We start from the raw sequence: 22053 nt of genomic DNA on the forward strand, positions 1-22053 counted from the left end.
TTGTCCATGTATGCGAGATTTATCGGATACAAGCACTTCTCTTCTTAATCTTGGAAAAGGTTCCGGATGCGGACTCAGCATAACTGGAACACTCCCCAATAGTGTACATGTACACTTCCAAACTGGAACACTCCCCAATAGTGTACATGTACACTTCCAATAGTGTACATGTAGACCTGGTAATCGGATCATTCGGATCGGATTTGGATCATACGGATCGGATTTGTTCGGATCATTTTTCAATTCGGATTGTTGTCGGATCGGATCTGACCGGATATAGTTCGAGTTTGTCTAGTTCGGATTCGGTTCGGACAGAGACCATTCGGATTGAGTCGTTTCGGATTCGGTTCGGTTCGGATAAAAGTAGTTCGGGTTGATTCGGATTCCGATCGAGACATTTCTGATTCGGTTCGGTTCGGATAAAAGTAGTTCGGATTAATTCGGATTCGGTTCGGTTCAAGAAAAAGTAGTTCCCATCAATTCGGATCGAGACATTTTTTATGACAAGGGAATTTATAGTCTTCTAAAAAACGGTAGACGGAAATGCGGAATCTAGGCAGGAGGTAAGGGCCTAGCCGCCTAGCGCAGCAGCGCCTAGGCGCTAGACGGGGGATTAATCGGAACTTTTTTTTAATGATTATTCTTTACAAATCAACATTTTTGCTAACTATATAAATGCTAAATCATAATTTTTATAATAAATTCATAGTTTTATTGCATAATTTGATAGAATTGTATACTTACACATAAAAAAATTACTTAGTTTTTTGAATTTTACGTATTTTTTTTAAAATTGACTGGATATTAACCGGCTGTTAACCACCGATTCACTGATATTATGTCACAAGTGACAAGCCACTATATTAAAAACTTTTAACTTGACATTATTTAAATAAAGCTCCATGCTATATTGCCATGTGCGCACGTGATGTAGTACTCAATACTCTACTCACACATATATATAGCCTATAGGAAGTGGAGAGGGGAAGCAAAATCCATACTTCCGATGTGGGAACTAGGAAGACACAATTTTTTATTTTTTTTCAATTTTCTCACTTCACTTCCTTTTATTTTTTTCTACACCATCAACTAATTTAATCACTTCACTTTCTCTTATTTTCTTCACAACATCAATATACAAATTAATAATATAATATAGTAAGTACACATCATTTATTAATTTATTATATTCTTAGAATTTACTATATTCTTATAATCTATAACTATCACAAAAAACAACCGTATTATATATATATATTTAAATTATAATATTTTATTATTAAAGACTTTTAGATTGGTCCGCACTATATTTTATTTTTTATATTGTAATGCGGACCAAAAATTCATATAGATATAGGGAAGTTGTTGAGTTTTTTAACTCCGTCCCACATCGACAAACAAAACATACCTTATAGTAATACTTGCCTATAAATAGTGTTTGGCTCAAGAGTAATTAGCTCATTACTAGTTATACGAGTATGTAAATTTGCATGTACTCGTTTATTCGGTATATTTTTTTATTTTATTTATTATTATTATTTTTTAATTAAGGGTTGAGCCGGAAACCAAAACTTTTATATTCAAATCATATCTACTCATTTCATAATTTTACTTTTCCTCGATCCGGTTCCGAACTATGCGCTACTGTGTAAATCCATACTATTCCATACGAGGTTAACCTGTTTGGCTCGTTTTTTATCAAATAGGCACGTTAGGCCGGTTTTTCACAAAACTGAAATCGAAACTTCCATTTTCACATCATATCTACTCATTCCATGCTTTTACTTTTCCTTGATCCTCGTCATAAGAGACAAGTATTAAAGCATTGTTTTCAAAAGTTGTATGATGATGAGAAAGAAGCTATCAGTAAGTATAATGAGGTGCTATATAAGCTAGACAAGCTATATGAAGAGTATGATCCAGCAGAGATCAGTTTACATGATGCACCAACTTCCACAACCACATCCCACAATTCAGCAAGTTCAAAGAATGCCAATAGGAAAAGGAAGTTTGACTTCGTTGTAAGTTTATGTTTTTATTTGATTTTGCAATTCTCTTCTTTATTTAGTCATCAAATTGACAACTACTAACCAGTTTGCTACTTTCAGGATATTGCTATTGAAAATTCATGCATTAGGGAAACCAGAAAAAACAAACTGAATTTGTACTTGGAAGAACCTCAACTTCATCATGATCAAGATACACCATTCAATGTCCTCGCCTTTTGGAAAGAAAATGAGATCAAACATGGGAAGCTTTCTCATTTAGCTAGGGACATTTTGACTGTGCCTCTCACAACCGTTGCTTCTGAATCAACTTTTAGTATTGGAGGTAAATTGTATTTTTTGTATATTCTTCTTCTATATTCTTATTTACTTTAGGCATTTTTCATTTTTCCTTTCCCTCTTTCTTCATATCTAGTTATTGTTTTAGATTAATTGTTGATATATTCTTGGTTTGCTGCCAGGTAGGGTTTTGAACAAGTGGCGATCATCTTTACTTCCAGACAATGTGGAGGCTCTGATTACTTCTCGGAGTTGGCTGTTTGGTTATGCAGGTATGTCATTACTCATGTGTGCATTAAATCTTGCAAATTGATTAATCTAAATCTCAGAACATATTTAATTGTTTTCTTTGATTCATCTTACAAACCAATGAAATCTATGATATAGTGGATGAGGCAGAAAATATGTGTTCAGAGGTGGATTGGACGACCAAATGATCTTAAGCTTTCTTAGCGACTTGTTATGGCGAGATGATTTTTTGTTTTTAAATTCGTTATGTATTTTTTGTTGTTTATTATGTAATGCGTTTGAATTGATTAGAGTATGATATATGATGTGAAATGGTTGGTGTGTGATGATGTAATTGATGAAAATTTGGTGCTTTTGTTTGATTATTAATGAATGTTGGATTTGATTTTTGACGAGATTATTAATTAATGTTGTATTGTTTAAGCTTATTGCTTTTGTTTTTGGAGATAATTTACATGTTTGTGTGAAGATGGATACTGATAACTTTGGTGAATTCTGCACGCACTTGAGATTTTGTGTTGATTTTTGCAATGTGGTTTTGCTATCTACCTTGTTTATGCAATTCGATTGGTCATGTACTCATGTGCTTATAGTATTAGCTTTTTTTTCTAGTCATCATAATGTACATTGCCTAATTACAATTAACGCTTTCTACAGATCTTCTTGGATAGCTGTCGGATTTGCTAATCATCTTAGCTTTTATGGTTTTGCCTTTTTTAGTGGAGGGGAGCGACGAAGCGTCAATGTGGCGATGCTTGGAATGAACTAATTTAGATCAATGTTTTTTCTCTATTTTATTACGACATCATAACGAAGTGTATGTGCAATACTACTCACTTATCTATTTTAGTATTGTTTTGAACAAATGCTCATGACAATTTCATCATTTTATTCAAATTAATTTTGGATCAACTTTACTTCGAATTACTTTGGATCGGATGATTTCCAGATCAAATTTATTTCGAATCGGATTTAATCGGGTCAAAATGCATTTCGGGTTATGTTCGGATCGGATTAGTTCGGATCGGCTTAGTTCGGATCAACATGCATTTCGGATTATGTTCGGATCGGATTTGTCCGGATTAGTTCGGATTTGTTTTTTTTTCGGATTGTGCATACTTCGGACCGGATTCGGTTCGGATCGGATTTCATATTGTGTTCGGATTGTTCAACCGCAATTTTCCGGATCAAATTCCGGATTCGGATCGGACTACGTCGGATCGGATTTCGGATTAGGACTAGTTTTGTCGGGTCTATGTACATGTACACTTCATAGTAGTGTACTGTGCACTTTTCAATAATACATTCTGTCAAATTACATGAGTCCTACGTCTAAAACGGACAAGGGGGTCGTGAACGTACGTGCGTATAAGCGCAGTCCGGCCCAACATACAAGTCCTGGGGATTCCATCTAAAACCAATTGGCAACAAGAGGAGTAATATATGTATTTATATAGTGGACACTTTATTTCCCAACTTCCGGTGTGAGATACTATCTTAACATACTCGTACACTATCAAGTGTACTACTGATGCACTTCTCAGTAAAGTATATTATTGGTGCACTCACGAGTGCACTATCAAGTGCAATAACTGGTAGTGTACTGGAACAGTTTCTATATTATACTGGTACACTATTATAGTTCACATCCACTATATACTCTATACATGCCGCATCTAACTATGTCCCCAAATCTTGACGGCTAAATTTAATTTGGAAAATGATCATTTGAGAAATTTGTCATTAGATTTACCCATTTTTTGTTGTTCTTGAAGCTGGTACTATATTTGACAAACGCATATCTTTACAGTGCATAATTTTGAAATGATGATAAGCGTGACCGCATCACAACATCATCCTTCCTCTCCTACACGTCTCGATACGCCGTCGTTTCACATGCGTTGACGTCTGCGCTAAGTCGTAAGATCTAAATGTAATGGAAGCCACTAATACGTCATTCATTAGCACACTAATAATCCAATTACTTCAAAACCTACTATAAATACCCAATCTCCGTCTTCGACGATGTAGTTCATCATCGATCAACCGAGAGAACACAAAGAAGAAGCTCCAGCTTTCAACCACTCTATTTTAATGGCAACCAAAGTCTACGTTGTGTAAGCTCATATCGCCGATTGACTTTTCTTTCATTCCCAATTTAGGAATTTCGTTTTCTGTTTTCTGCGTTCATGCTTTCTTTTGAAATCCTAGTCTGATCAACGTAGATCATCGACGTATGTGTTGTTTGCTCCATTGGAAAGAAACTTTCGTGCTCGTTTGCTTTACTATATTTGCACTCTGTGGTGACAATTCGATCAAAAGCATTGATCTGAGTAAAATTTCAACTTCTCTTCTTCATCCAGCTTCGTTTTAGATTTTGTTTTTCCTAATCACTACAGGAACATCAATTTCCAAGATGTCATGTCCACTTTGTGGTGCTTACTTGTAGAAAGTTCACCAAAAAAAGGCCTTGTTGGCTTTGAAGCTGACTAAATGCGTTGAATTTGTCAATTTAGTCTGCATCCATGGTTTAATGGAGTCTAACGTTGCATACAAAAAGCTCAGAAACGATGAACATTTTGCAGGTACTATTCCATGTATGGACATGTTGACAAGTTAGCACTCGAGATAAAGAAAGGCGCTGAATCTGTTGAAGGTGTGGAGGCCAAACTGTGGCAGGTTCCGGAGACACTACCAGCTGAAGTACTTACTAAGATGAGCGCACCACCTAAAAGTGACGTTCCCGTTATTACACCTGAAGAGCTTCAACATGCCGATGGATTTGTTTTCGGATTTCCCACAAGATTCGGTATGATGGCAGCACAATTCAAGGCCTTTTTGGATTCAACCGGAGGTCTATGGAGAACACAGTCACTTGCAGGGAAGCCAGCTGGAATCTTCATCTCTACCGGCTCTCAGAATGGTGGACAAGAGACTACCGCGTAAGCACCCTTATTGAATATCCATTTACATACACCAAAAAACTCTGAGCTGTATTGATCTGTTGTTCAGTCTGACTGCAATCACTCAGCTGGCTCACCATGGGATGATCTTTGTCCCGATTGGCTACACGTTCGGGGCTGGGATGTTCGAAATGGAGAAGGTGAAGGGAGGAAGTCCGTATGGGGCTGGAACGTTTGCAGGAGATGGATCAAGACAGCCTACCGAGCTTGAGCTGGAGATCGCTTTCCACCAGGGTCAACTGCTCGCAACAACCGCAAAGAAGCTTAAAGGATCTTCTGCTTGATCACCATCGCTACAGACTCTTCATTTTTACCATATATTCCTCCACATCTATACTTGCGTAACTTCTATTTGTTTCTATAATTCAGATTGTGATTCTGTACCATGTTGGTTTTGTCATTTGTGTGATGTGGCTTGTGTAAAGTAAGCGTATTTTCTCTCCAACCATGAAGGGTTGAGATTAAAACTTTCATAAACTATAAGAGAAGGTTGTCTTCCTTCTGTGTCATCGCACTTCCTCTCCAACCACCACCATTATCATCCTCACAAGTTCCTTCATTCTCAAGGACCTGCCTCCGTCGTCATCCACTGGCTTCTTTGTCATTGCCACCAGCCTCTCCACCGCCTTCTTGAGTGAGAAATCTATATCTCACCTCGACCGATTAAGTCCCTCGCCATGCGCGAGTTTGAACTTTCTTCGCTTCGTCATTTCGGTGGTTTTGCTTGAATTCAAATTCCACAAGATGTCTTATACCACTGTCATATAACTTCTCCGCTCCCTCTCCATGAGTGAGTTTGAAATTTTTTCGCTCCACTCCGTCGGGCTCTCCGTCATCACCGTCGGCCTTTCCACGAGCTTTCAATCATTTCACTTGCAAATACTTCACATTTTACTTGCACATACATCAGAATTTCATTTGCACATGCATTAGAATTTGACTTTCAAATACATCACATTTTACTCTCATATACATCATAATTCACTTGAAAATGCTTCACATATGACTTGCATATACATTGGAATTAACTTGCCAATACTTCACAATTGACTTGCAGATACATTAGAATTTCACTTGCAAATATTTCACTTGCACATGCATCAAAATTTGACTTTCAAATACTTCACATTTCACTCGCATATATATCATAATTTACTTGAAAATGCTTCACATATGACTTGCATATATATTAGAATTCACTTGCAAATACTTCACATTTGACTTGTAGATACATCAGAATTCATTTGCAAATACATCATAATTCATTTACAAATGCTTCAAATCTGACTTGCATATATATCAGAAGTCATTTGCAAATAATTCACATTTGACTTGCAAATACATCACCGGAAAATACTTCATATTTGACTTGCACATAAGTTAAAATTCACTTGCAAATACTTCACATTTGACTTATAAATACTTCACAATTCACTTGCAAATATTTCACAGTTCACTTACAAATACTTCACATTTCGCCCACAAACACTTCAAATTTCATTTGCAAGTACTTAACATTTACTTGCACATACATCAGAATGTATTTGCTTGCAAAATACTTTCACATTTAAAATCAAAATAAAAAGAAATACATTACATGAATAAAACGTATGATTTCACTTGCATTTACAAGCCAAGGACTTGCATTTTCAGGTCAACGACTTGCACTCTATTAGTATTGTTTCAAAATCTGAAACAATCGACTTGCATAAAATGACCAACATCTTGGACATTTTTTTGTGAGTTTTACTTTGGACAGTAGAATTGTTTGTGTTAGACGACTATAATTTTTTCTCAGTTCTCAAATTATATGCGATTCTCCTCAGAACAGAACCTTGTGAGCTTTATCTCCAAATTCATTTCAGATCTTAACCCAAGTCACCAAGTGATACTGTATTAATTTCACAAAATATCTCTACATGGATGGGACCATGTGTGGGACAATTTACAAGGTAAATAAAGATATTTACAAAGACAATAAGCTTTGAGCTTCTGAAATAAAAGCAACAGGTTCATTCATATACATAATCACACCACTGAACGTAAGACAAAGTCAGTCCAAACTAGAGAAGCAAACATATTTACCATTGGTTGTATCAGCAGCATAGAAGTTGTGCTAGTATTTAGGTGGTTTCTCTTGGCTATGAGGGTTCTCCATGCTTTTGCTTGCAGGATCATTGTTCTTTCGGCAACTCTCCTCTATCTGCCTGGCTTTGACTATGAACTTGTCGACTCTCGTCTTCACGTCAGGGACATTGTAGTTCTGTACCATATACATCCCCCAAACAGCTCCTAATGAGAATATGAACCCTGCCCTCGTCAAACCCATATACTTATCTTCTTCTTCCTATTGTTTATGAACGAAGAATAGGCTAACTGATTCCACTTTTAGCTTCGGTAAGGTTTATAATATAAAGGGATTTACAGGGCTGGTTTGGCTTTGGTTTCTTAAGTTGCAAGTTCTTTGTTAGGTTGACAATTCGTTAATACAAGTATCCCGTTAAACCCTTGTCCAAGTCTTCGTCTGCTTGTATATTCATAATATTTGCTTGTGAATAGATCTAGTCATCTACGTATAAAATTATTATAAATTGGATAAAATTTTTCTTAGTGATGCCGATTTTAGAATCTATTAGGAAATAGATTGGAAACTATGGGCGGACCTGTTTATTTACTCTTCTATGAATTGATGGAGGGAAACAAGTTTCTTATGAAAAGATGCAGCATTATCTTTTGAAACTATAAGAATTTGTCTAGATATACTAAGTTATGAAACGAAACTTATAACTGTAGCTTTCAAGAAGTATATTCATAATACTATTATTTTTGAAGAATGGAACAAATCAAGTGCAGCTTTCATCTAAAACGACCAAGTCTATGTAAGAAGCTAGCCAGAACAATTCTGTGTTTGAGTAATTTTCGTTGAATTCTGAAATAGATCTTTGGAGATTATTACTAGCGCTATGTAATATATAATGAAAAAGTATCATATTAGAATTAAATAAGCTAGTAAAAAATAAGAAAGAATCTTAATATTTGTATTTGAGCAAATCAAAGACTAAGATTAAACACCCTTTATATCGTATATTGACTTAGTCAACACGTTCGGTGTTGATCGACGATGCTCCAGTATTGACCGTTGCTGATCATTTTTGTTTAGAATCCATCCTTGATTGTGTTATAAAATTGTATTGTATTTAAGTGATGAACATTTATAATTTAAATGTGCAAATTTTGGATTTTGTTAGTGCAACATACTTGTAGAGTTTTGGTATTATATTTTCAAGGACAATTTTAAGTCTTATATACATTAGGATTTTCATGCATATTTATTAAGAAGACTTTGCACGTCTAAATACTAAGAAAAGTTTTCTCGTTTACTAAGAAAATTTTACACGTTTAATGTTGAACCGTAAGTGTTAGCATTGTTGCTTATAGAGATGATCCTTGACAACCAACTAGTAATCAAGGTATAATCTCTATCTCTAGTAATCAACCTTGTAGGATTTCAAACCAATTCCTCATACTTTTATGGGAATACACAGGTCAACCTAGACCTGTAAGTGCACAAGTTCCTTAGCACACATGAACATCGAAATCCTAACACAAGTAAGCTTTTACCTAAGCAACAATGAAAACCTTTCTTCTTCTTCTTAGCTCTGAAAATCCGACTAGAGTCGTAAACTACACTCATAGAGTGTTTATATTTCATAGCTAAATGTTAATCATTATTACTAACCGAAGACCCATAACTTGGAAAAATAATAATTAAAGTAAACTTAATTAAGATACAATAAATATAGTCCTAACATTGTTTAACAAGATAATCTTCAACCTACTCAATCATCTTCAAATCTTCATCATATCTTTTTTGAAAGATCTCAAATCTCATGCTTGGAATCCAAGGAAACAATAGCCAATATTTGTTTTCATATATAACAAACACTATCTTTCCTTGCGCGTCACGCGAGTCCTACGCGCACTTCACACCTTTCCTTTTTCTCGTGCTAGTCATAAGAACTACTTGTTCCATTCTCCTCTTCCTTTCTACCCTTTCATCAACGCGCTAGTCCTGAGAGGTGGACTTTCCAGCCTCCTATGTGCACTTCACACCTTTCCTTTTTCTCGTGGTAGTCATAAGAACTAGTTGTTCCATTCTCCTCTTACTTTCTACCCTTTCATCAACACGCTAGTCCTGAGAGGTGAACTTTCCAGCCTCTTTTCCTTGTTCGTTGTTGACAACTCTCAGTTTTCATTGTTCCTTGTGTCATTGGTGGTCTATTTTACAACAATAAAACTAAAACCATGAAGTGGAATGGTGTTTATCATCATCAAAACATAGATGAACAATATGATGAAATTCCTCATTCTACCATTTACTAAGAAAACAATGCATATATAGCAAACTAATGGACATTGGACTAGAAATGCTTGCACATATACTAACATCATCATGAGATTTTAATAAGAAAGTCTTACACATATATTTTAAACACCTTGCACATTTATTTTAGAAAACATTGTCTAATAAAAATATTTTGATGCACATTCACAACAACCACATTCAAAAAGCTTGTAGATTTACTAAGAAAACCTCACACATTTACTCAAAAAACCTTACACACATGTTATAAAAATCTTGCATATTTACTTTGAAAACCTTAAACATTTATTAAAAAAATCTCTTCAAATAACTGTATTTGGATGAACATTTGAACCACCATATTTACTCGGAAAATCATGCACATATGTAGGAAATTGATGAACATTTGACTAGAAAGTTTTAATCTTTTAATGCACATTTGACTAGGAAGTTGTAATGTACATATATTAATTTTTAATGTACATTTTATAGTTTTTTTTGCAAAAAACTAATTAAAATTTCTCATATTTGAAATGCATATTTAAGCTAATTTCATTGTACATTTATATACAAAATATTACACAATCTCAAAAAAAGAAGAGACACTCCAAAAACAATAGATGCGGAAAGGAACAAAGAAATTGGGCCCGTTTCCCACTTTCTAACTTAATTCTTATTAGTTACCCTCCCTTTCAATAATTTATTTTTCGTACCCCCTATAAATAAACTCTTCTCTCTCCCATTTTTCCTCCTCCATTCTTCTCTCAGGACGCACTCCCATTCTCTACTCCGATTTTCTCCCAGTACCACCGATTCTTCTCCGAATTCGTTCCCTTCTTTCGGTTCCTTTGCTCGGATTCCGTTTTCCTTCGTTGGTTCTTTTCTCAGATTTCGTTTCCTTTCCTTGGTTCTTTACTTGGATTTCGACTTCGCCTCTTCGTCGGTTCCTTCTTCGACCCCCGGTGCTCGGATTATGTATTTGGATTATGATTTATGTATTTCTAGATTTCGACTATCCATCTGTCTTTGAATCTCTGGATTTGGACTACGCACCTTCTTTCTTTCTATCTTTGTAAGTCGGATTTTTTAGGTTTTGCTTAATTTTAGATTTATGATTTTAAGTTTGTGTTGATGACAATGTTTAGTGCGAATGCTTGCATTATAGTCCGATATTTTGCATGTGGTTTTTTATTAGGTTTTACCCCGAAATCTGTCCGGTTTTAATGATGATGGCAATATACTCTATTTTTGGTGACAATGTTTTGTGTGGATGACAATATTCAGTGCTCAAATTTGTATTTATGTCAATGTTTGTGTTGATGACAATATATTCTATTAGGTTTTGTGGATGACAATGTTTGCTGAGTGATGACATTGTAGTATGTTTGATGACAATATTTGTGCGTTCTATTTGTTAGTGTATAAATATTATCATCAGTATCACTGAGCAATATAATCGGTGATAATATTGTCATCACTGATCAATATTGTCATCACTGATCAACACAATCGGTGACAATATTGTCATCACTGATCAATATTTCCATCAATGATCAATGTTGTCATCATTGAACAACTTTCTCCTCACTGATCAATATTTGGTTGTGCGTGATATTTGCTGAGTGATGAAATTACTTATTGTCATCACTGAGCAATATAATCGGTGACAATATTGTCATCACTGATCAATATTGTCATCAATGATCAATGTTGTCATCATTGAAAAATATTGTCATCTTTGAGCAACATATTATCACTGATGACGTTGAATTAGTAGTTGACAATATTTTATCTGTGTTGTAACAAGTTCAGATGGCTCGACTACAGATTAAATACTTTGTTCCCATAGAGGCACGATATAACGCGAAAATAAATCATTACTGCAGATTCGACCTCTTTGATTTTCTTGGGGACGTATTGCCTATAACTAATATTCATGAAGTTTTCTCCAGTTCTCTGGGTCCCATCTTTAGACTGGGAGACTCCGTTAAATTCTGCACGTAGTTGATTCATTTCATTCCAATGCATGAAATAAATACGGTGAAGAAGAATGAAATATGGTTCAATGTAAACGGAAAGATTGCCCGTTTCTCTCTTCTAGAGTTCGCTGCCATAACTAGCTTAAACTGTGGGCAGATTCCAGATGACAAAAACCTAGAGGTTGATTCCAGATCTGAGATAGGAATCACAACCTTGTCATTTGATCTATTAGTTGATCTACTCAAAAAATAAATGGATCTAAAAGTGAAGTTTAGGTGGGTGTAAATATTTCTTATTGACGGGGTGTTGTTATCGAGGAGAAACCCAAATGAGTTCAATCGTTCTGTTTATGCCATTTCATCTAACATGGAATTGTTTGAAAAATATCCGTGAGGCCGGTTATGCTACGAAGAAACTGTTTTGCACCTTATACAACTCAATAGGTCCTCCCATAGTTGTACAAGTGAGAGATTTGGATATAGTTTGTATGGATACCCAATAGCACTTCAAGTAAGTCATCATAACTTTTTATATTATGTGTATATTCATTATCTTAATTTATGATTATAATCTTTCTAACATTAATACCTTTTTGTGTAGATTTGAATTTTTGAAACTTTCCCATCTCTTGCTACTGCTTCGTTTGCTCAACCGTCTCCTAACATATCTTTACCATTGATCCTTTGTTATAAGTCAATCAGTAGGAAGAACAAGGCTATATCATGGGTCTTATAAAAAAGAAAGATTTTGTATGATCTCACCATTCATACTCTATGAAAAATTATAGCATAAAATGACCTATTCAGTGATTGATGTTTTCTTGTGTTTCAGATTGTTGTCTTCCCTCTTCTTGCTGATTTCAGTGAACTGGTGAGAGTAGCATGTATTAAAGACTCTCGAGATCCTATGTTGGATGCGTATTTTGAAAAATTATTTGGGCAAGAACAGTTTGTGTCAAATGCCATTGGTAAAGTTGTTGAGGATCTTGCTGGTGAGGCTAATATGGCTAATAGTTTGGATGATTTTGAAGTTTCTACAAGTAAAACCTCCACTTCAGAAATAGGCAAGAGGAAGTCTCCGGACTCCAAAGCTATTGATGACAAGAAAAAAAAGAGGGTAAAGAATGTCGATTTTAATGTGAAGGTACCTTCTCCGAAGGGGAATGGAAATCTAGTGTCAAAGGATGCAAGTATTAGGAATGTAAAAACTTGTGTTGACAATATTAATGATTATAGTGATGACAATATTGCCAACATGTCATTGAATGACAATACTGTTTTGTTGACAATATTGTTTTGCTGACAATATTGTTCTGCTGACAATATTTTTGTCGACAATATTGTTCTAGTGACACTATTAGTGTTGAAAATATCACATTGTTAACAATATTGTTTCACTTGATAATATTAGTGTTGACAATATTACTCTGTTGACAATATTTCTTCAGTCGACAATATTAGTGTTGACAATATTACTCTATTGACAATATTGTTTCAGTTGACAATATTGGTGCTGACAATATTACTTTGCTGACAATATTGACAATATTTGAGTTGACACTTCTGGTGACATTTTTAAGTGATGACAATATTATTTATTCATATGTCTGACGATACTATTGTTGACGATACTAGTGTTGACAAATTTGTTTTGTTGACAATTGTTAATGGGACCTTTTGTTGTAATAGGTACAAAACATGCCAAATGCCTAAAACTGAAGCTCTCCCGACCAAGTACTTCCAAGGAAGTTCCTCAAGCAGTATCTACTTGCTCTTAAATCATATGCAAGTTTAAACAACCTGAAGATCACCCAGAAGTTGCTTCTAATTTTCCGAAGGATTTAGTCCCAGAATGGGCGAAGATGTTGGTAAAAAAGATTGATGCCAAGAATAGAACGCTGGTGGATTTGAATGGTTAACTTGGTAAGATATTTGAGGAAATAAAGATCATTAAGTCTATGATAAGAGGAAAAAAGTTTGAGGTTGCACCATCCGAAGCCGCGAAAGAGGTTTGTGAAGAAAATGCCATCTCCGGAGATGCTATGAAGGCTGAACCGGCATAAGCTATTATTGGAATTGAACAAGAGGCTGACCATATGAAGCCCTAAAAGGTGTTAAACAAAAGAAGGTGGTTGAGGTAGTAATAGCCTTAAAAAGCCAGGATAAAGTGAATGATTTTCCAGGTATATATTGGTTCGATGATCTTGATCCTGAAGATCCCAATTATTTGTACCTTATTCGTGAAAAATGTGATGTTGAACTTGTTGATGTTATGAAAGGTATCAAAGCTCCATGTTCATAGTGTCCTCACCACGATCATCTATTTGATTCATTGTTGACACTGGATGATTTTATTTACCGAAGTCAACGTGAAGAACAAACGAAGACTATTGACAAAGATTCTTAGGAACTTGATGAAGATTATGAGAAGAAACTTTCTCAAGATTTATCTGAGGTGAAACAAGATGGTAAGAATGTTGTTGAAGAGGGTGGAGTTGGCGAGGATGGTGTTGTTGACAAAATTGACAAAGTTGTCAAATATGTTGTTGACAAAACTGATATTGCTAGCCAGGTTAGAACTACTATTGTCATCAACATTCAAGAAAATAATGAGGTGGCTGTTGGGCTTAGAAGGTCTACTAGGTTTATAAAGGGTGGCCAGCCACTGTCGAGTTGTTCACTCAAGAAAATAATAGGAAGAAGAAGCTCCCAAGTAAACCTCGTTTCTCTTTTTATAATGTTGATGTCTGTAGTGCTTTCTACTAATGGCATAATGAAAGGTAAGTGAATATTGATTATTGTTTCTTTTTTATTATATCTTTTGGACATTCTATAAAATTATTTTTTTTCAATGATGTAGTTGTGAAGAAACGACAAAGGGAAGTGAGGTTCCTTTGAAGAAGGATTTTTTCAAAGATGTGTTGAGGGTTGGTAAATGGCTCTCACACTATGTAAGTGTTTTGAAATTTTATTTTGAATGTGCCCCATGTGATGCAATAAATATTTTTGATCTTACTATTTTCATTAAACTTTTTTAAATTATATTAGTGACAATATCTATATTGGTGACAATAACAATATTGGTGAGGACAACTATGTTGGTGATGATAACTATGTTGGTGACGATAACTAGGATGGTGACAACATGTTTTCAATTTGTGACAATATTTCTTTGTTGATGACAATAATTCTCCGGTTACAAATACTACTGTCATCTCTTTGTTGACAATAACTATCTGATAAATTTTCCAAGTAGTGTTAGTAACTATATTTGATGAAGGTGTTAATTATTTACGTTATATTTTATTGTTAATAATAACTATATTGATGACAATAACCATGTTGTTGACAATAACTACAATTGTGACAATATTACCTTGTTGGTGACAGTAATACTATTGTCATCTCTTTATTGACAATAACTATCTGATGACTTTTCCATGTAGTGTTGATAACTATATTTGATGAAGGTGTTATTTATTTATAGTATATTTTATTGTTGACAATAACTATGTTGATGACAATAACTTTGTTATTGATGACAACATTCGAGTGAAGCTCTCTTTTATTTTCAGAAGAGAATCCATTTCGAGTCCCTTGAGTTCAAGAATATTGTCGTCCTTGACTAGGTGTGGTTCCAATTGTTTAATGCTGAATCAGTTGATAAGTTCAAGTATGGAACTTTACTTGTCCGGGAAGAATATTTCAAATATTTGGATGGATCTCGTCCCAGAAGATTTGGTAAATCATGGTTTTATAACGTGACAACTTTATACACTCCATACTTCTATAAGGAGAAGGAGAATTATATTAGGCTTGAAATCAAATTGGTTGAATAATCCATTCGGGTAATGGATTGCTTACTTGATTTACATACAGATGAAGTGATAGAATTTTTTTTGTATCCACTAGCATCCTTTTTACCCATGTTGTTGAAGAGGACCAAGCAATTTCAGCATATAGGGAGTTTAAATGAGTCTTTCACAGTGTTTAGGAACAAGAATCTCCCTCAAGACAAAACAAGGTAATTACTTATTAATTGCATGCATTATTTTTGTGTTTGGATTTAATTATACTTACGCATTTTTGTTTTTTTCTTCAACGGAAATTGTGGATTATTTTCTATCAAATATATCGAACGTGCTGCGTTTGGAACAAGTTTGGATGATTTGGATGAGCTTCATATGAAAGCACATAGAGAGAAAATGGCTATTGAGCTGTTCAATCAAGATTGAATGTTTACTAGTTTACCACGCAAATAGTTGTATGTTGCTTTTCATGACATTTTCTAGGAGTCGTTGACATTCCTGTATTTTCTTTATTGTGTACTGTATTTTTTGATAACATTAATTAGAGATATGGAAGTCTAGAATTTGTGTAACATTACTACATTTTCATATGTGTGATGATACAATATTAAATATATGGTGATAATAACTTCTCGGCGATGACAATGATATCTAGTTGATGACAATATTAAGACTGTGATGACAAAAACATAAACATGATGACAATAACGTGTATGTGGTGACAATATTAAATATGTGCTTACAATATTAAAATATGTGGTGACAATAACATTTCGGCGATGACAATACATCTGTGCTAACTTGTAGATGACAATAGCGTGTATGTGGTGACATGTATATGCTGACAATAAGATATATGTGAAGACAATAACGCCTCAATGATGATAAATCTTCTCTGATGACAATAACATGTGCGATGACAATAAGATATATGTGCTGATAAATAACCTATCATTTTGTTGGCAACATCCTTTTTGATGACAAACATGTTTATGATGACAATAAATATATGTGTTGACAATAACGTCTCAATGATGACAATAGATATATGTGTTGACAATAACGTCTCAATGACAATAGATTTATGTGCTGATAATAATGTCTCAATGATGACAATAGGATATATGTGTTGAGAATAAAATCATTTAGTAATGACTATAACATTTCATGTGATAACAATACCATTATAATAACTAGAAACATGTCATCAAATGGACAAACCCATTTTCATGACTTAATAAATGATTCCAAAATAATCTATTCTACTTGCATTATAATGTTCTTACTACTTGAAGCATTATAACTGCACGTTTTCCTATTGTGTCCAGTATTTCCACATTTTCCATACTTCAACGGGTTTCTAGTTTTCTTGATGATAGGTCTCCTTAACTCTCCTTCAGAAAGTATTCTTCTTTTTCTTATCCTTCCACCTTGTTTCCTCACATGTGGAGGGTTACACTCTATGCTCATGATGTCCTTGGGACAATCCATTGTGATTTCGTAGGCACTGGATATATAATCTCCTCATATGACTTTTCCCAAGTGGTATAGTGATAATAGCTATTGACAAAATCAGTTATGTTACCCTTCATCTTCTAAATGGAAGCCATTGCATGCACACATGGGATGTGATCCAAATCAAAGACCATACAACTGCATGTCTTGTTTAAGAGATCAACCATGCCGGTAAATTATCCTCCAACAACCTCGAATTGGTTTGTATTCAATAAGTTAGCTTCATACTTCTGAGACTCCTTGTACCTCTCTTCCACCACACTCCTTACATGTGGTGGCAATTGATTCTTGTTCTTCTTAATAGATTTTCTACTTTTATAGAACCAACTTGATAACAATTCTCATATGTACTCTAGTAGTGCCACAAGTTAATACAATCTTGCTTCCTTTAACACTACGTTTATACTTTCTGAATTGTTGGTTGTCATAATGTTATATCGGTCACTTGTTTTTAAAAGACAATGTCCACACTGTCATCATATTGATGACAATAACTATATTGAAGACAATAATGTTTGTGATGAAACTATTTTTTGTCATCTAAGTGATGACAATATTACTCAGTGATGATAGAATCATAAATTCTTTATTATCAATGGTGACAATTTACTAAGTGATGACAATATCTATATTGAAGACATAACTATTGTGATGACAATATTTTTTGTCATCTAAGTGATGACAATATTTTGCTCAGTGATTACTGACAATCATCGTCTTGATTACAATATTGTCATCTAAGTGATGACAATATTGCTCAGTGATGACAGAATCACAAATCATATTGTCAGCAAGAGTGTTACCTTTACAGTGTGCCCGAGCCCACTTCTCCAAGTTTGCTCGTAGTAAGTAATCTCCCATTTCTGAGTCTTTGTCACAAATCCTTTGAAAGTAATCCTCAAACTCTTTTTTTGTATAGCTTTCGGATTCTTTTGTAAATAAGTGTTGTGTACCTTTTTTCTTGAACAATGTTTTCAAATTTTCCTTTAGATGCCTTGTGCATACCACATGTTTGGCGGTATTGTACACTCTCTCAATACCCTTCGCAATGCTCTTGTGTCGATATGAGACAAACAATAAGGATTGTGTACTTGGTATGCCATTATATAGTTGTTTAAAAAACCATGTCCACAAATGATCATTCTCAGAATCTACAATAGCAAATGCCAATGGGTAGATTTGATTGTTAGCATCTTGTGCCGTGGCTATCATAAGATTACCCTTATTTTCCATGTAAATGAGTACCATCCACCATAATCACCTACACAAAATAAAGAGTGTTGTCAAAATTTGAGAATTCAAATTAATTAAGAAAGTAAGTTGAAAAATGTACCTTTCTCATGTAATTAAAACCTCTAACATATACCCCAATTGCAATGAGTGCATACTTGAATCGGCTTTCATCTCCAATGAAATAGTTCGCGTAAGTCCTAGGGTTTACTTCTTTTAGAACAAAGTAATATGATGGAAATAGTCTATAGTTTGCTTCCTCCATGCCTCTTATCAAGTTTTGGGCCCATTCCCTTGCTTTCCAAGCTTTCCAATACCTAACATCCTGAGAGTACTCATTCCTCATGTCATTTTGAATTGATTCCGGATTCGGTCCATGTTTGACACCCGATAAGTACCTGGATGTTGACAATATTACTGCAACATTTTTTGTCATCACTGGTGTTGACAATATTATATAATATGAAATTTTGTCATCAATTGATGACAATACTATTTCCGTCATGACAATATTATATCAAAGTTCAGAAGCATTACCTAATCTTGATTTGTTCTCCAACTGTTTTATATGAAGGTCTACAACGGGTGGGACATCGAACATCAAATGAGCATGTATGGGTATTGTTAAATTTCCTAATCTCAAAGTTTACACTACCCTTTAACACAGTAGCCCGTAACCTCCATTTGCACTCCTTATCAACACATCTAAGCTTGATTAGGTCAGGTGTTGATTTATAAACCATGTATCCAAATTTTTCTCTAATGCCTAGATTGCGAATAGAAGCCTGCAACTCTTCTTTACTGTCAAAACATTGACCTACATGCATAAAATCCTTCCCAATATGAGCATACTGATTACAGTTGTTGCCCATATAATTGTAATCAATAGATTCTAAACCATCTTCAACTTCTTCATCAATAGCTTCTAAAGCTTTTTCAGAAAAACTAATCATGCCACGTTTGTTGCGTATCATTCTATCATGCAATGAAACGTACAATGGTAAACCCCAAAACACGTTGGGTGATTCATTGATAGCCTAAAATGAATCAAATTATCCTCTCCATCTACAACATATGGGCTTCTTAACTTTTGAGAAGGGTGCAAATGACTTAATAGAAGCTCACTAGCTTCAACATTGAGTTTTCATCTATCAATTATATTCAATTTAATATCATCTATCTGCACCCCGTCATTAATGATAAATGCTTTTGAGGTGACGTCTTCATTGTAATAGATAGATTTGTCTCTCATCTTCCACACAACTCCACACAAAACTGTTAATACCTTCATCTTCCACATACCAGATTTAAAAGAAAAAAAAACACCCACCATTAGTGTCGTCAAGTATATAATTTTTGTCATCAATATAAGAAATTGCAAGTTTCATTGTTCAATAAAACAATTATTGTCATAAAAACTTACTACCACTAAATGTCATCAACAAATTATCACTAAATGACAAACTTGTTATTGTCATGAAATAATTATTGTCGTCAAACAACTAAAACAATTATTGCCATCAAACAATTATTTTCATCAAATCTTTACTACCACTAATGTCATCAACAATAATGTGAGGGATACATAAAAAAATATGAAATATTGTCATCAACATACTAACACGTATTGTCATCAACAAATCATAATATATGTGAACAAAATATTGTCATCAACAGTTAGTAATATATGTCACCAATATTGAACAACAAGTATTGTTATCAACACATGTTGTCATAAAAAAGCCATCGATATTGTCAACAACATGTATTATCACCAACAAATTATTACCATATTATTAACACATATTGTCATCAAGACATATTAACATATTAACGATCATCACATATTGTCAACAACACCTATTATCACAACTTAACATCACCATATTTGCAACACATATATTGTCATAAAACAATTCAAATAGTATATCATTAACATAGTGATGACAATAATGTGAGGGATATATCCAAAAAATATGAAATTTTCATACAAACATGTATTGTCATTAACAAATCATAATATATGTGGAAAAATATTGTCATAAACAATTAGTAATATATGTCACCAATATTGTCATTTTTAACATATTACTGAACCAGTTTTTGTCATCAACACATGTTGTCATAAAAAAGCCATCGATATTGTCAACAACACGTATTGTCACCAAAAAATTATTACAATATTGGGAACACATTGTCATCAAGACACAGTGTTCTAAAAAGCCCGCCTAGGAGGCGCCTAGTCCCCGCCTAGGCGCTAGGCGACACCCTAACGTTCCGACTAGGAGCTAGTTCTTTTTTGCTAGGCGGTGAGAAAAAAATCCCCCGTCTAGGAGCCTACACGCGCCTAGGCCTTCCGTTTTTTTCTAGGTGGGGGTATGCGTTCTTTTTTTTGAAAGGAATATGCGTTCTTAGTTAGCTTCAAAGTTAAAAATCAATCTCACTCTCTCGTTCGTCCCACGTCTCTGTCTCTCACCTCTCACCCCTCTATCTTTGTCATCCCTACTACCTCCCACCTCCATCTTGTCATGCCGTCACCTCTCGTCCCATCGGCTGCTCTCACCTCACCTAACCTATCGTCCCACCACTTACCCTTGTTCGGCTCTCCCTGTCCATCGCCCTCGTACTATGACCAACGTCTGCTAAGAGCCTGCGACTGCGACTATGACTTATGAATAATTATTTAATATTACTTACATCGAAACATGTGTTTAAAACTGTATGATTTTTGCTTGTTGTGGTCTCCTGGATCTTCTTTATGACGAATACTATAAAGTCTATGAAGTTTGGATGATTAATTAGTAAATTATGTGTTTATATTAAAATTACATAGTTAAATTATGAATTACTATGAAACTTATGAATCAATATATTTCGAGTTAGTTTTTCATATAAGAAACTTATATTAAAATATTAAAAATAAGTGTTATAATATTAATCCGCCTAGGCGCTAGGCCCCCCTCACTGCCTAGCACCCGCCTAGCGTTTTTTAGAACACTGTCAAGACATATTAACATATTATTGATCAACACATATTGTCAGCAACACGAAATCAATATTGTCATCAATACGTATTGTCGGAAGAACTGTCATCAACCTTTTTTTTGGAGGTTTGTATTATGTTGAAGATTTTTTGAGTGGTGTGTGGTGAGCTAGTGGATTTGTGTGCAGATTTCGAGCGTAGCGGAGCGAGGGATCCAGACGCAAGCGGAGCGAGCAAGTCGTGAGAGAGAACGTGAATGAATGGAGCGAGCGAGTCGTGAAAGAGAACGTGAATGAATGGAGCGATCGAGTTGTGAGAGAGAACGTGAATGAGCGGAGTGATCGAGAGGAGCAGAGCGATCTATAGGGTGTAGAAGGAGAGGAGAAAGAACGACATATTGTAAGATAGGAGGAAATGGGAGACAATTTTAGAATTTGATATAAAGGAGGTTAAATAATTAATATATAAAATTAGGAAAAGAACTAGTTAAAAAACACCCAAAAAGAAAACTAGGACTGACGGTCAATCCGGATGTTATGATCACTTAAATGATTCCTTCATCCTAACTTCTTAATTTCTTCAAAATTTAAAAACTGATAAAAAAATATTCTCATTTCTCTCTAAATATTTATTTTTCACCGGAATCAATATCATACAAACCAAAACTTGTGCTCTTG

General features: G+C 34.6%; 1 protein-coding gene across 1 annotated transcript; it reads left to right on the forward strand.

Moving 5' to 3' along the window:
- The first annotated feature begins 4628 nt into the window (after positions 1–4628).
- On the forward strand, positions 4629–5781 carry LOC141248749 (uncharacterized). Its single transcript, XM_073669433.1, has 3 exons — positions 4629–4651; positions 5120–5476; positions 5547–5781. The coding sequence occupies exons 1-3, from the start codon at positions 4629–4631 to the stop codon at positions 5779–5781; spliced, it is 615 nt and encodes a 204-aa protein (XP_073525534.1).
- The last annotated feature ends 16272 nt before the right edge of the window (positions 5782–22053 follow it).

Source organism: Phyllobates terribilis, unplaced genomic scaffold (genome assembly GCF_046119375.1).
Source record: "Phyllobates terribilis strain yellow unplaced genomic scaffold, ASM4611937v1 Scaffold_4011__1_contigs__length_66414, whole genome shotgun sequence".
Lineage (NCBI taxonomy): Eukaryota > Metazoa > Chordata > Amphibia > Anura > Dendrobatidae > Phyllobates > Phyllobates terribilis.